The 16,794-nt window shown below is 32.5% G+C and overlaps 4 protein-coding genes across 5 annotated transcripts; 2 read left to right on the forward strand and 2 right to left on the reverse strand.

The window, feature by feature from the left end:
* Positions 1-80: 80 nt before the first annotated feature.
* Positions 81-6,862, reverse strand: LOC105250762 (protein pellino). Of its 2 annotated transcripts, XM_011257028.3 has the most exons (8): positions 6,003-6,862; positions 3,309-3,485; positions 1,843-2,025; positions 1,506-1,737; positions 1,178-1,384; positions 824-1,111; positions 408-739; positions 81-278 (listed from the first exon to the last, which is right to left on the reverse strand). In XM_011257028.3, exons 2-8 carry the CDS (start codon positions 3,341-3,343, stop codon positions 152-154), a joined length of 1,404 nt encoding a protein of 467 aa, XP_011255330.1. In that variant the 5' UTR covers positions 3,344-3,485; positions 6,003-6,862; the 3' UTR covers positions 81-151. The 2 variants fall into 2 exon arrangements, with proteins under 2 accessions (XP_011255330.1, XP_011255331.1); XM_011257029.2 differs by lacking the exon at positions 3,309-3,485.
* Positions 6,863-7,494: 632 nt separating this feature from the next.
* On the forward strand, positions 7,495-11,730 carry LOC105250763 (nuclear cap-binding protein subunit 1). The gene is made up of 11 exons (XM_011257030.3): positions 7,495-7,534; positions 7,886-8,354; positions 8,480-8,974; positions 9,097-9,268; positions 9,361-9,566; positions 9,738-9,841; positions 10,117-10,352; positions 10,451-10,629; positions 10,774-11,029; positions 11,209-11,322; positions 11,462-11,730. The coding sequence occupies exons 1-11, from the start codon at positions 7,495-7,497 to the stop codon at positions 11,573-11,575; spliced, it is 2,385 nt and encodes a 794-aa protein (XP_011255332.1). The 3' UTR covers positions 11,576-11,730.
* A 592-nt stretch (positions 11,731-12,322) lies between these two features.
* On the forward strand, positions 12,323-13,969 carry LOC105250764 (N-terminal Xaa-Pro-Lys N-methyltransferase 1). The gene is made up of 4 exons (XM_011257031.3): positions 12,323-12,714; positions 13,208-13,394; positions 13,467-13,575; positions 13,646-13,969. Exons 1-4 carry the CDS (start codon positions 12,544-12,546, stop codon positions 13,893-13,895), a joined length of 717 nt encoding a protein of 238 aa, XP_011255333.1. The 5' UTR covers positions 12,323-12,543; the 3' UTR covers positions 13,896-13,969.
* Positions 13,970-14,214: 245 nt separating this feature from the next.
* Positions 14,215-16,550, reverse strand: LOC105250765 (heparin sulfate O-sulfotransferase). Its single transcript, XM_011257032.3, has 7 exons — positions 16,195-16,550; positions 15,870-16,093; positions 15,325-15,410; positions 15,104-15,242; positions 14,934-15,031; positions 14,620-14,777; positions 14,215-14,448 (listed from the first exon to the last, which is right to left on the reverse strand). Exons 1-7 carry the CDS (start codon positions 16,307-16,309, stop codon positions 14,237-14,239), a joined length of 1,032 nt encoding a protein of 343 aa, XP_011255334.1. The 5' UTR covers positions 16,310-16,550; the 3' UTR covers positions 14,215-14,236.
* Positions 16,551-16,794: the final 244 nt, after the last annotated feature.

Genomic DNA, 16,794 nt, shown 5'->3' on the forward strand with positions numbered 1-16,794 from the left:
TAATTTACATTAGATTATTCTATGACATTTAAAAAAAGAAAATGAAACTGTGTTGGGTATTCAATACACAATAGCATCAGTCGAGTTTAATAATCCTTATATTTCTTAAGAAGTTATTAATTTCTACATTGTTCCATTATTTTATATATCTTCAATCTACATTATCCTGAAAAATTAGTTTTACATATCCTGGCGTTCCTTCAAGCGGCACCGCGCAAAAGGGACAGATCGCGATATAGCCGTTTGTGCCGTGTGGTATGGCTACTTTTTCCCAATACCTGCAAAGTGAAGAAGAAATGAAGTGTATATATATATGGAAAAAGTAAAAAAGAATAACTCTCGAAGTGTAATTAAAATGTAATATTCACAAAGGTATAACGGATTAGCGACTGGCGCGCATTACTAACTTGACAGTTTTTTCTGTAGCCATATGCCCACAGGGACTAAATGCGTAAGTGGGCGGTCCGCAATCTACATAGAAGGCAGGCTCTATTCCCATAGATAGCTTGACTACTGCCCCTGCGACTAGGCACATAGGACACCTTCTCGTAACCTTATCCTTCTCCTGACCCCAGTCATGATGCCCCTGTACATGACCGCACTTAAGGTAAACGTATGGCTGTTGCTGCGTCGAATCCGAAGCTGCTTTGCGTGGTATGACCAATGTGTTCAAGCCTACAGGACACTGCGGTCTGCCGGCATTTATAGCATCGACTAATTCTTCTAGATCTTGTTTCGTCTGCAAAGAGAATACGCGTTCAGATCTTCTACATATATAAATGACATATATTTGAGATCTTTTTAAACAGTATATCAAACTTACCGGAGACTTCGCGAGGCCTTCAGCTGATCGCCAGAGAAGAGTAGCGCCGCAAAGATCAATAAGAGTACCATCTTGTAGGATATTGTTCTCTTCCTCGACAACATTACCCTTTTGTTGAGCACTCCGGCTTTCCCTGAGCGAGAAAACACCGCCGCCCACGCTAACTTCCCGCCAAAAACCACATTGCGCCTCGCCACCGCAGAATTGACCTCGCGGATGCATTATCAAGACTCCATTAGTCGTAAGTCCATCGATTTCGCGATTCTCTTGCCATTTGGTCGCTTTTTCCTGCGAGAAATCGTTTATAAATTTGTGTATAAAAAATTAAGCCGCGCGATTAATTTTGAATCTTACCCCTAGGAAAATATTTCTCGAGCTGTCGAAACCTGCGGCATAAATTCTCGCGATTCTGGGATCCGATCTGTCCGCCAGAATTCGACAGGCAAACCTGCTGATAGTACTCTGGGCAACGCGTCCTTCATTAGCAGGTCCACCATCGCTACCGCCCGCACATGTATCCATCACTACGAAATCGATAGGCGATTCGGACGAACGACCGATCTACACGAACATGTTTTGATTTAGCGCACACATATACATATATATCGTGAAATATACTGAATATAATTAAGGAAAATTTAATAAGTAGAAAATTATTAAAAAATATGAGACTGAATTTTACTTGAAACATATCCGTTTTTTCGTCTTCCGTGTATTCGACGATAACGGCCTGTGTTCTAGAGAGTGTATACGAGATTGAGTGTTGCTTCGTATTGAGAATGGCTTGTGAACAATGAGGCGTTTTAACGATATAATGCTTGCTGCGTTTAACGCCATTTGGCACGGGTCTTTTGTATAATACAAATTTACTTCTCCTTCTACCCCTATCGCCAGGTGGAAGGTAACCATTGTATCTGTCAAAAATTTATTAGCCATTAATATTTCTCTCAAATGTATTTTTTTAATGTACATATACATGTATTTTTTCTTCTTTTCTTACATCTGTTGAAAATTCTTACCCAAGTATAACTAGTTCACCGTATTTCACTAATTGTTTCGGCTTCTCATGGTGATAACTATGAGACCGATGTGGATTGCCATGTGAATGGCTGTGACTGTGTATGTTGCGTGGACTGTGAGGTGTACCAATTGTTTCACCTTCTTCCACGAGCAACGGGCTCTCACTACTACCGCCGTCGGATCTAATAAGAAAATAATAGTACAGTAAATTTCACATATATATCTATATCCATTCATGTATATAAGATGATTCCTCACTATCATCCTTTCTTCTAAAAATTGATCTCTTGTGAAATTAGTCTCTCTTGCTTGATAAAAAATTTTATAATTCTTTTTTTAATGTTTTTTAATGTTTTTTTTTAAATATTTTATTTTACCCAATAAATTTACAAAAAAAATTTTGTTGTAAATAAATTAAAATTAAAATTGAGAGACAAATTATTGTCATTTATTTAGAATTTTAAAATCGAGATGTATTAAATAATTCTATTTAATTACTAAAACACTGTTCAACATTCTAATAATTACTGGTTTTTTGTTTCTTCTTGATTCTTGATATTCACACTTGAAAAAAAGAATGATAGTGACATGTTAATAATTACATAATCTTCTATGAACTTTATTATGCCTACAAAAAGAGCAGCAAATTTTCTCATCTTAAAATTTCAATATTGCAGAAGAGAAAGATGAATTCTCAGATTAATACAGTGCAGTCATAACAGCCCTAGTAGGAGATCATAAGAGTAAAATGGAGGATGAATATTTTGTATAGAATATCTATTGTATTAAATTGTACCAATTATATTCTAAATTTCCTCAATACTCCGGTAATCTTGCGTGATTAACTTCCACCAAGGAGAAGGTTTTTTTATGGAAATTAAAACGGGATTAAAATGTGATAATCGTGGAAACTTTAAATAGAAGGATGTCTGTAACTGGAAATACTTCCTTTGATCCCAAAAGCAAAAAAAAAATCAAAGGTATGAAAAACTACAATAAAGTATAATAAAATTTTAGTATTATTTATATCGGATGAGATGATTTTATATTGTTAATTTATTCGTATTAAGGCCAGTTAATATTTGTCAAACAGATAAATCGTGCAACGTTGCACTTTGCATACAAAAAGCTTTTTCATATTCACGTTAGATTTAGAGATAGCAACAAGATGGCTTGCCCAAGATTTGAATGAAGCACAAACGATACGTCACCTTGTTATACATATTGTACAGAGCAGATCTGTCGATTACTTTTTACTCTACACACAATGCAATTCTTTAAACTCAAAAATTCTTTTATTCGAGTCTCGCATAAACATCACGATATACGGCTTGGTGTTTCTTACAAACGGTGTTTTCTATAAAGAAATTCAAATCGTGTCTGAGAGTACAAGCGATGTGATTACAAAGATAGAGTTTTGCGCGGCTTACATTACGTAATACGTAAACCGTAATTTCTTACTTACCGCGAAGGATATGGAATGCGTTTAGTTACTGGCATCCTCCTTTCAGTAGGATTTATAGATTTCTATTACTTCCATGGTACTTGCAAGGGTACTTGGTAAGGACGGGCAGTCTTAAGGATCTTCACGCGGTTGCAGACAAATCTGAGCAATTGCAAGCTGCGAATCGGTAATTATGATCTGCAATGAAAAACATTCAATATAAAGATCATAATTAGCTGATAGCTCTCTCTCTCACTTGCTCTCTCTCTCTCTTTTCTATATGTCACAAAATGTGAATTTCTCTAATTCGTGATCAAATTTTCAATATTTGTAAATGCAATCGGCCCGTCTTTACTGTTGCCTTGTATTATTAACGGAAAGGACCTTCTTCTCAGCTTGTTTTCCTTAGCTTTTGCATTGCAAGTGTTACCGATTCTATGACAAGTCTAGTGTCAGATGCTTTAATGATAAGTGTTTAGTTTTTTTTAAAATTAACTTTTACTCTTTCAAGTAAAAATAAATGTCAATTTTTCAATTAGTCCTCCTACAATTCTCAGTGATGCTGCAGTTTTCCTCGTTTAATATTTTTCTCCTTTATGTTTATTTAATTTATGTATATAATGGGTCTATATATAATAATACAGATTATACACTAGATGTTCCTACCTAATCATCCCCAAATTTTCTCTATAGACACATGCAAATGGGCTATTACGACTGCTATAGTAATGTAATTATATGTCTCATGTCAAAACTGAAATAATTTCAATAAGGTATAACAAAATAATTTATAAAATTAAAATTATATTAAATTTCTTTTTTAACATATATAACACACATATCGACAGCATGCCGCTAATAATTTTTATACAGGAGAAAATCTGTTTAATTATAAAAATTTTTTTCGATCATTTTTTATGTACATTAATTGTAATATAATACATAAATAATGTGAGATCATTAGACGAGACATTAATTTTTTTACAGTCTGATTAAGATTTCTTTTCACGAAAGTTAATCTCACATTTAATTTACAGAAATAATAACTGATATCATTAAAGATTCATGCGTTTTTTAGTCCTTCGATAAGAGATTGATAATGCATTTTAGAAACTAAGTCCATGCTATTATACAAGATTTTTTCCACTATCAGCAAGCTTTTAGCACACGTACACAAATCATTATACATAGCAAGAATGTCAGCAGATATTCAAATTACAAACAAAACACACTTATCACTCGCACAATAAATAAGTCTTGCGAAATTACTCAGATAAAATCAGATTGATATTTCCGACAATTTTTCTAAAATTTCACTTGCTCGCTAATGATTGTCTATGAGTTTTCGATACATCTTTATTTTTGTATGACTACGTTAAATAATTAATCGATATTATAATTTTACTGAGATTTACGCAAAAATAATTTTGAAATTAACTATGTCGTGTAAAATTTTTCGCGTCGTAAATCGAATCTATCGAGATTGCATACTAATTTTTGTTTACGTTACATATGCATTATTAATGACATGACAAATTTTGTACTTTTCAGCCACTCTTTATTCTTCGTATCGAGAATGGAGCAAGTAAATATGAATTATCTTCGAGGGAAAAAAAGAAAAAACAAGAATAGAAAAATGAGCATAATCAAGATGAACGAGTTCCGATAGCGACAGCTGACGAAATGATGGAGCAACATTATCGTGCATTCACGTGCGCTCTATTCGCACATACATATAAACAGAGAGAAGCCAACAGACGTGGGATGTGATAGCGTTAATATCGAGAGTACAAAAAAAGAGCGATCCCCCGCTTATACAAGGTGTCAGGGCAATCTCTTCTCAAAGTTCTTGTAGCTTACTTCTAGAGCTTTTCAAAACACTATAATAGAGTATTTTTTTATCGAGTACTTTTCGAGTTATGAGGCTTGAAATAATTTCTTAATTTTTACATAAATCATAAAATATCTAGTAAAATAATTATTTTTCGATTATCTTACTTTAATATTTTTCTGTATAAAATAATGAGAGGAATCAATTAGCGTAAAGAAAACATAATTGTTTCAAAGAAAAAATATGTGATTTGCAATTAACAATTACATATTTTTTCTTCGAAACAATTATGCGTTTTCTTTACACCAAATGATTCCTCTCATTATTTTACACAAAAGTATTAGGTAAGATAATCGAAAAATGAATATTTTACTAGATATTTTATGGTTTACGTAAAATTAAGAGATTATTTCAAGCCTTATAACTGGAACAGTACTTCATGAAAAAAATACTTTGCTATAGTGTTTTGAAAAGCTCTCGAGGTAAGCTACAAGTCTTTTTTTGGGAAGAGATTACCCTGACACCCCGTATATATGCCAGACAATATTACGAGCACTAATATATCCGTCACGTAGTCCGAGCGATAACGTTAGCGTCAAGGAGAACTTCGCAAGCGCTTGTATATTTTGTAAATACATGACATACGCAAATATATACATGTGTGCTGCATACGTGTATACATGTATATACACACATATATATATATGCAATAACGACGCAGTATCGGTTGCAGATAGGAAAATCGTATGCTGCGGCACGTCGATCGGTGTGACACGATTGTCGTGCACTTGTATCGACCGTGCGCGGGGAGAGGAGGGGGATCGCTCTCTTCGTCTCTCCCTGGGAGAGGACTCTCTCTACAAAGATAAACATTGATTATTTACCGTATCACCATCGTGACGATCTCCGCATCCGAACGATTTTCGCTGGCGCAACGCGATCAAATCGGAGCAAGATCAGCAGCGAGCGAGGCCGAGAGTCCTTCCGCTTCCCCTACGAATGTCCGATTCTTCTATCGGAAGACGGTATCGCACTCTCTCACCTTTACACCTTGCCTTGTTTTTCTCCTCTGTTTTTTTTTTCTCCCGAATCAAGTCCTACAATCGCGAACTCTCTCCGCGGATTCGTCGAGGGAGCGCAATCGCCCGAGAACTCATTCTTCACCGAATCGCCGTCGTGTTTACGCACGACGACGACGACGACGATGACGAAGAAGACGATGAACCTCGGGCAGGACGACGACCCATGATTACGCGGGTTACTCGAGTATCATATCGATTACCAGCCGACTCTCTCGGCACTACACCCGTCTTTCGCTCACCTCGTTTGATCGTCGCGTTTGTTTTGTGCGTCACGTATGTGCGGAGCGATGCTGCGCTACAGGGAGAAGAGAGAGAGCTGCGTTTCGACGGCAATCGGAGCTCTGTTTTCGTCGCGGATCATACTACACACGTACCGCGCGCGCGCGCGCACACACGCACATGTGTACAGCGAGATCCCGTCGTTGCTTCTGACACTTGACAAACTCCGCTTACGCGTTCACCGCGGGCTTAGACCGCGATAGACTGCAATAGAACTCGAGATATGCCTTATAATCGATGCGCATGCGCGTGTCGCGATTAATCCACGAGATTACGAAACACCTCGATGTCTCGCGCGATGAATAAGAAAATTGTATTACTTTGATCTAATTTTGTCTCTCCGTCTTTTGGGACGCTGATATAAAAGGCCGCCATATTGTCTCCCTTGAATCGGACACGCGATTCGTCGCTTCTCTCCCTCCCCCTGCACGATCGGTATTTCAGATAGCTATGCGAATCTGCCCGAATTGGCTTTGGGCGAATTTGTATAGTCGATATGACGCGCGTCGAATATCCAATAAGAGAGCCTGTTGATCTAGGAATAATATGTGTCGTCCTATGAAATCTCCGGAAAGCGAGTTCTCCGATTGACCACGTCGCCAATTGGTCAATTCAAAACAGGACTCTCTGATTGGTCAATCGTTGCTAGTTACCCTAGGCACAGGTCGATGTAATTGGCCGCATTCAGCGGACTCAACTGCTAAGTAGCAATCAAATATGATTGGTCTCTACTTTCAGATCCGACCAATCAGCGTCGAGTTACATCGGAAAATCTAGTAATGTTGCCAACTGTTGAGTCCGTTGAATGTGGCCATTGGCTGTGGTCGAACGGGACGCTCTCGAGTTCTCCCATTGGACGCGGTTCGAATCCGCCATTATGCGATTTCATCATCGCTTCATCTTTTCATTGCATGATTTCTATCGTATGTATTTGGCCCGTTTATGCGTAACAAGGTTGGATTGTTCTTAAGCAAACTGGAGCAAATTACTGAAAATTCGAAGAATAGAGTGAAATATGAGTCGTAGAAGAGTACACGAAGAAGATGATGGCTACGGTAAATGCTCGAATTATTGAGGCTTTCTTATCTATCGAATATTGGGGGTTATTTTGAATATTAAAATTATACCATTGCTGACAAACAGCTCTTGGTCTCATATTGCACTTTGGAAATTTCATCCAAGCTATGGTATAATTTTAGTTTATCGATGTGTTTCAATGAGATAACGTTTTAAGGATTTATAAGTTGATTTTGACAGAAAGCAATTGTCAATGGAATGTAAAAAAGATTTAACAAGAGTTTATTTTCTTTAAAACAATTACAGTTTGAAACTATTTTAATTAATCAATTATTAATGTAATTGCATAAATGTTTACGTTTGTAAAATAATATGTATAATATTTTTAGAACGAGTATATAAGAAACGCAGGAGGGTATCAGAGAATCAAGAGATTGAAGATCGTCTTGAATCTCTCATCCTCCGTGTTGGAGAGAAATCGACATCATCTTTGGAAAGTAACTTGGAAGGTTTAGCTTCTGTATTGGAAGCTGATTTAGGTTTATTTCGTAGTAAGATTCTACGAATTTTAACAGACTGCGCTATTAAGATGCCAGAGAAATGCACAATTTATACTACTTTGGTTGGACTGCTAAATGCAAAAAATTTTAATTTTGGTGGAGAATTTGTCGATTACATGGTGAAAAATTTCAAGGATTCCTTGAAAGCATGTAAATGGGACGTGGCCAGATATTCTCTTAGATTTTTGGCTGATTTAGTAAACTGTCATGTTTTATCATGTGGATCTTTGATGCAATTATTTGACAATATGCTTGATGCTGCAAATGAAGATGGTGTACCACAAGTAAGACGTGATTGGTATGTGAGAATCATCTTCATTTCCTTAGAAAGATATTTTTTGTTAGATTTGGTATATAAAGTAAATTCATAAGTGTCTTTTTATTGCTTTGTATTTTTTAATAATTGTAAATAATATTTTGCAGGTATGTTTATGCCGTTCTATCAACGTTGCCATGGGTTGGAAGAGAATTATATGAGAAAAAAGAACAAGAATTGGATCACCTAATGGTTACAATAGAGGTATTTTTGAATAAACGAAGCAAGAAACATCAGCCAGCATTGAGAATTTGGTCGAGCGATACACCTCATCCACAAGAAGAATATCTAGATTGCTTATGGGCACAAGTTCGCAAATTGAGACAAGATAATTGGGCCGAGAAACATATTCCACGACCATATCTCGCATTTGATTCAATTTTGTGCGAAGCGTTGCAGCATAATTTACCGCCTTTGATGCCACCTCCACATCATGAATCTTACTCTTATCCATTACCTACTGTCGTCTTTCGTATGTTTGATTATACAGATTGTCCTGCCGAAGGACCATTATTACCAGGAAGTCATGCTATTGAGAGATTTCTAATAGAAGAACACTTGCGACAAATCATTAACAACTATTATTTTGAGAGGAAAGATTGGTAATATATATATTTTTTAAGTCAAATAACATTTTTTAAATGTAAATCAATCATAAGAAGATTTCTTATAACTATTATTTTGAATTATACATAATTATATCAATTGTTTTTATACTTTATAGTGCTGCACAATTACTGAATTTTCCATTCAAAGCCAAAATTCCTCTGGACTATTGTATTGTCGAAGTAATATTTGGTGAACTATTTAGGCTACCTTCTCCAAAACATTTAGAGATTTGTTATGGATCAATTTTGATAGAACTTTGCAAGTTGCAACCTTCAACTATGCCACAGGTTATAAAATAAACATTGTTATTTTTGCAAGTTTAACATTTCATTATTATTTAAAATTTTATAAAATAATGTGTTTAAATTATATTTTGCAGGTATTAGCACAAGCGACAGAAATTCTATTTCGTCGTATAGATAGCATGGCAGCCACTGCTTTTGACCGATTTGTTTGGTGGTTTGCATATCACCTTAGCAATTTTCAATTTCGTTGGTCATGGGAAGATTGGGATTCATGTTTACAACGTGATCCAGAACATCCAAGGCCCAAATTTATACGAGAAGTCCTACTTAAAGCTCTGAGGTCAGTATATTATACATATTGTTTTTTTGAGATACTCTGTATATAATTTTATATCAATATTAATATATAATTGAAATTGTTAAAGCACTCGAAATTTTTATTAAAACATATTGAAACATATATAAATTTAAATATTTGAAATTTAAATATTTGAAATTTTTCCATTTCTAGGTTGTCTTATTATCAAAGGATTCGAGATATGATGCCAGACTCATATGTAGAACTGATCCCAGTAGCTCCTGATCCTGTATACAAATATTCATCTGAAGGAGCTAGTAAGTATTTGATGTAATAGTAAAAAAATCATATCTTTAAGATTTAAAATATATAGTGTAATTTAATTTATGAAATTTTTAAATATTTGTATATAATTTAATTAATAACTCTCTCTTAAATATTCCATCATTTATCATTTTTTATCACATTTATTATATTATGCTATAAATTATGCGATTTTACTAGATAAAAAACTAAATGATAAAAATATTAATAAAAAATAAATACTGGATAAAAAGAAAACATAATAATGTGTATTAACAAATTATTTCAGGTTCGCTCCCTGGTACAGCTGCTGCACATGAATTGGTGGTTTCTATAAGACGTAAATGTACACCAGAAGAAGTATTGAATGTATTAAACACATTGCCTGGTCCTAGGGAAAATGAAGAGACAAATAATTACAATCCTTTAAAAATTGACGTTTTTGTACAAACATTATTAAATCTGGGTTCAAAAAGTTTTAGTCACAGTTTTGCAGCTATAGTCAAGTTTCATTATGTTTTTAAGGTAAGTCATAACAGTGTTGCTATAGAATTATTGTACATATATATCTGCATGTATGTATACATTATATTGCTATACACTTGTAAATATATTTTTCACAGGTTCTTGCTGAAACTGAAGAAGCTCAGATATGTATATTAAGAAACATGTATGCATTGTGGAAAAATCATTATCAAATGATGGTAGTGTTGACTGACAAGTTTTTAAAAACTGGTATTATTGAATGTAGTGCTATCGCCAACTGGATATTTTCTAAAGAAATGACATCAGAATTTACAAAGTATGTTATTACCTAACAAGCTTATTGTTGTAATATATTTATTCACTTTTTATTATTTTCAAATATCAGCAATGATATAGATATACATTAAAGAGTACAATATACCTTTCTTATAAAAGTTTAAAATATTCATCTTGTTTTCAGGTTATATATTTGGGAGATATTACATTTAACAATACGCAAAATGAATAAGCATGTGACAAAGTTGAGTACAGAATTATCAGAAGCGAGAGAAAAATTAAGGAGAGCAGAAAGTAGATCGGGCTCTTCCTCGGATGATGAAGACAATAATAAAGAAAAAAATAGAGAACGGCCATCAGAAGATGTAGTAGAACGAATGGAAGAAAAATTGGAAGCTGCACAAGCAGATCAGAAAAATTTATTCCTTATTATATTTCAGGTATAAAATATGTATATATTATTTATAATTATTTATTATTGCAAAAGAGAAAAGTAATATATTTTTGAGATAAATGGCAAAAAAAATTTTTTGCATTTGTTATGTATTTTATATATATGAGTAAATATAAAATTGGATTTATATACATATTATTGTATAACTATATATTCTTTTTTTAGCGATTTATAATGATTCTCTCAGAACATTTAGTGCGCTGTGATACAGATGGAATTGATTACAATACACATTGGTATAAATGGACTATAGGAAGATTACAACAAGTTTTTTTATCTGTAAGTTAAATTATTTACTATGCAGTTATTATTATGTTCTATATTAATAAATTTTATTTCTACAATAGGATTTGAAAATTAATAATAATATAATTCTTTCATCGTTTATTATAATAGTTTATTCATGTTTATTTTACAGCATCAGGAACAAGTACAAAAGTATTCCTCCACTTTGGAAACTTTGTTGTTTACTCCAGATTTGGATCCTCATATTTTAGATGTGTTCCATCAATTTGTTTCTTTAAGAGCATGAAAGTATATTTATATATTGAGATATATTTAAGCCAGTATATAAGTTACATTAAAAAAACACAGTTTTAGAATTATGTAATTTGTGCTACTTTATCTGATTATATTTTCCAGATAGATACTTTATCAATTATTGAGAGTTTAAATGTTTATGATTAAAACTCTTCTCTCTTTTATATTACTGCAAAACAAGTAGCATAAATTATTTAAATAAAAAATGCTCGAAATAATATGTTGCTTTAGTACTTTGCGAAATCGTGAAATCGTTTTCTTAATTTTATCAAAATTAAGCAATTTTTTTGTATTAGCACAGTATATATATATAGCAATGTATATATCTTATTGAAATAAATTTTAATATTACATTAGATTCATCATAGAAATAGAAATAGAAAATATCAAAAGAAATAATTGGAAAATCTTTATCGTGGTTAAATAATAAATTTATATTGGTAATAATAATAAATAACTATATATAAAAGAATAATAAATAATAATATTTTGATCATAATAGTTTGAATGTGAAATTTAGTAATATTAATTTTTCACTTATTGTTAGTATTTTTAAAATTTTCCTCTTTTTTTATATATTGCATAATTTTATATGAGATGTTTTATACATCACAATACAAGAATATTGATAATTATAATCATTCATATAGATAATAATATAAAAAATTTTTTAAGGGGTTCAAAAAGCGCGCTATACTGCATTAATTTATATACGTGTCTGGTAGTCACGTGATCGGTCAACGCATGCGCGCATGAGTGATTGTGGTGTTTCTGGTATGTGCGCAGTTCAGCGCAGATTAACAATTTACGGACCTGTTGTGTGCTCTCTGAGATTTTGCTTAAAAAAAAATTACAATTTTTGTAATGCTTCGTACTTACGTTAACAAGAATACGAAGAATCTCGAAAGAAATTGTGTGTGCGGTGTATTTGTGAAAATCATAGAGAATTAGTGCGCAAAAATGCAGGAACAGCAACATGACGCGGACACGTGTAAGGGCGAATTTTACGTCGCGGCTGCGAAATATTGGGACCGCATTCCACCCACAGTAGACGGGATGTTGGGAGGATTCGGATTTATCTCGCAGACTGACATAAAAGGTTCCACACTTTTTCTAAAATCTCTTTTCGAGGTACGTATTTTATAACCATAACTTAACCTATCTTAACCTATTTTTCATCGATAAGTATCGAGCATAATTGTTCAATTAAAAAAATAAATTAAAGTAGATTTTAAATGGGAAGATATATTGTTGTGAAAATTGATTATTCAAGCTTTAAAATCTGGGATTGATTTTCATGTATGTGATGTACATTTTTAGTTAGGATATAATTCTTAATTTTTCATAATTCAATTATTTACTTATTTGAATAGAAATAATTTAGATTTAAAAGAGAATAATAAACAAATAAAACTAAAATGAAAATAAAAATAAAACTAAAATGAAGAATAGCAAAATCAATCCCCGACTTTAAAAATTAAAATTGCCATGATTTTACAAAATAAGATACTATACAATTTTTGAAATTTATTACAGTTTCATGAAAATTTGTGAATAAATTGGAACAGAGAATAAATATTAAAAAAATGTATCTGCAAAAAAGTGCTATTTTAATCTGTTTTAGTTAAAAAATCCGCCTTCCAGAGCTTATGCCTTAGATTGTGGTGCCGGTATCGGTAGAATTACCAAGAATTTATTAATGAAACATTTTAAACGTATAGATCTAGTCGAACAAAATCCCAAATTTTTAGAAGTAGCAAAAATCTCTCTGGAAAAATATTCGTCAAAAATCGATCAGTATTATCCTATTGGTAGTATATTCATATTTGCAAAATTGAAATCTTTAATATATGGCAGATATATAAATATACTTGTCTTTTAAGGATTGCAAGACTTCTGCCCCGTAGCAAATAAATATGATGTTATATGGTGTCAATGGGTATTGGGACATCTACAAGATGATGATTTAATAGAGTTTTTCAGGAAATGCTCGTGAGTTCCATTTTGCTTTCATGGAAGGAGAATGAAGTATTATTTCTCACCTTGTGATTTGGATTTGCAGATTGGGTTTAAAAAATAATGGTGTACTCGTGGTAAAAGAAAATATCACAAGTTCCAATAATTTGGAAATTGACACGGAGGATTCCTCTGTAACTAGACCAATGAAATGCTTGAAATTTCTGTTTGATAAAGCTGATCTTATTTGTGTTAAGGAACAACAACAAACTAAATTTCCACGTGGTTTATATCCAGTTCATATGTTTGCTCTTAGACCAAAAATTCATTGTAGTGAATTAGTCAATGATGCATAGTGAAACAAATCAAATATATTGTTATGCTATTTGTTTTATAATGCATTCTTAAATAGATAGATTTGCTTAAATTATTTATAATTGTATATTAATTCCTTAAAAATTGAATCTATTGAGATAAAGAATTTTGAAGAAAAGTTTTTATATCATACAGTTTATATAGGAAGAAAAATTATTTAAATGACAGAATTAATAGTAAATTAATGATTTTATAAAAAGAACTATTTTGTATTTAATTACACTAAGGATACATTCAATAGTTATTCGTCGCAGGAATATTGGAAGTAGATTTGCGCTATATTATATTCTTCAAGTAAAGTTCTATGTAAAAAAGTAGAGATTTATTTTGGCCGTATCTTTTCATACATAAAGCGCTGATTTGCATCTTGTGGGGAAGCATTTATGAGTCGTCTTTTTACAGCATGAAAATGCTCCAAAGCAAAATTGTACAATTCATTTTCCATTTTCCATACAACCGATTGCTGAATCTTTTCTACTGTCTCAGGTAATGGATTAAGTTTTTGAGTAGTTTGTCGTAAATGTGATTTGTTATCTGAAATTAAAAAAGAAGACATTATAATATTGGATGTGATTTTTTTATATATTTATATTTGACATGATATGTTAACTGTGATAATTGAATAAAGGACAAATATGTGTTGCAGTAATTTCGAAAAATTTTAATAAATACTTTCACAATAAATACTTTCACAAACACACTTACTATGTAAAAAGAAATTGTATGCTCCTTTGAAAAATCGTGGTAATACATTTTCCAATACTTCCACAAAATCATTTAACTCCTCCGTTACACCAATTAGGAAATAATGCCTTTGCAGATTTCGTTTGGCTTCATCTAATGCCCAGCTGTTACCAACCTCCCTATTACACGAGAAAGTATTACAATAATAAACAAATTTCCTCCCTAATCATATATATACATTTTAATGTTTAAAAATATATAAAAAAAGGTGTGTATATAAAATTTTAGCAAAATCAATTTTTTACTTGCAAAGCTATGGAAAGATGGAGATTTACCAACAAGCTGGATCGTGACCACACAAGAATGGAATCTGTAGCCACATGTTATTAGGATCACAGTCGGGTTGACCAATGTTTATACATTCGTCAAATGTCTAAACAAATAGTTTGATTAATTGAATTAATTTATTCAGCACTTTCTCAATATTTTTCAAATAAAAACAAACCTTTGTATCTCCATGTTTCTTCCTTATAAGATGGGGTCTAAAATTATCACCATATCGTAAAAAGTAATAATAAGATACAAATCTGTCTAAAGGCTTCCTCAATAAATTTATATACAAAGGTGTATGATTAATACCAAATCTGTAAATTAAAGTATTACTTATTAAAGACAACAAACAAATTTATTTCATCTTGTGAAAGATGCAAGCTTTGCTATACTTACTTTCCAAAATTTAAAAATGCCATATGCCCATGGTAAAATGCTGGTTTTATAGAATTCCAGTTTGTTATGTTGTTTGCAAATTGAACCTATGTTTATAATATTCATGTATTAATATATATTAAAATCTCTCTCTCTATTATGTAAAATAATATGTAAAATTTTAAATAAGTATAAATTTAAAATATTGCATCGATAAGAAGAGACAACAAGAGATCCTATTTTTGAATTTAAAATATCAGAACAATTTAAAATATCAAATAAAAGTTTGCACAATATTTTAAAAATGTATACAAAGAGCTCCAATAAATTTGTTTGTTATTTTTTAGATGAAACAAGTATATATCAAAATTTGGACAAAGAAATTAGACAGAAAAACAGCAAATAGATATAAATGAAATTTACTGATACCTTACACTATCTATGTGCTCTCCTATGTAAAATATTATTGTATATTTTATACCAAAGTAAAAGTATGTATTTAAAAACTACGCTACATAGACTTTACAGTCAAACAATATGAATTGTTAAAATGATAGATGTAAGACCTGATTAGAGAGAGTAAGGGTGTGCATATTGTTGGTCACGTTGATATGTAGTACATGATACTTGTTCTGTTTACACAAGTCGTAAACTAATCCCACGAAACTAGTTGAGGCAGTTTTCGGCACCCTGTTATATATCACGATGATATCCTCCGTATCACTACCATTACTTGGCGTTTTGACGTGCGCGTCATTTCTAGTGTCGATTCGCGTTTGCACGACATCGTCTGGAACAGGAATTGCAAGTGGATATTATTTACACGTAGTGGATATTAATTTAAGCGGTTTTTTCTTATAGAAGATATTCGAAGATATAACAGACACGTACGCAACAATCTGTAGCTTTCCTCGAGCTCGTTTATCCGCAATCGCAGGTAGATTATCACGACGGAGAGGATCAAGACTAGGACCCATTGCGCGAACGGGAAACTCCTCAGTATCATCTTACGTCGCTCGAATCATAACTGTCACCTCAGCCCATCTGGAGCGAGCCGACAGGTTTGGGGCTCCAGGTACGCGCCCGGCTTCAATACCTGAAATCTAGTATGAGTCTCCCTCACCTCGATTCCTTCCTCTTCGCCAAAATTAAATTGTAATTTAAGCGCTATGTTGCGGCCGATGAGATGTTTGCACACGCGACTTTCTAGGTTAGCCAATCAATGCTCTTACTGTATACAAGGCGATTCATCACCGTATCAAGGCATTTCACACTCTTGAGTCATAATATATGACATGTGCTTATCTTGATGATACAGAGTAGATATTTTGATTAAATTGAAAACGATTTTTTTGTTAAATTAAATTGTCAACGAATTAATTTGTGAGTTATAATTGATGGAAAAAATGTGCTAATTAAATAGAATTTTATTGATATTTATAAGTTATTTAAATTCAAATAAATTATTTCCAGATTTTTAGTCAAATAAAT

This window comes from Camponotus floridanus, unplaced genomic scaffold, assembly GCF_003227725.1.
Source record: "Camponotus floridanus strain SB8 unplaced genomic scaffold, Cflo_v7.5 scaffold86, whole genome shotgun sequence".
Classification (NCBI taxonomy): domain Eukaryota; kingdom Metazoa; phylum Arthropoda; class Insecta; order Hymenoptera; family Formicidae; genus Camponotus; species Camponotus floridanus.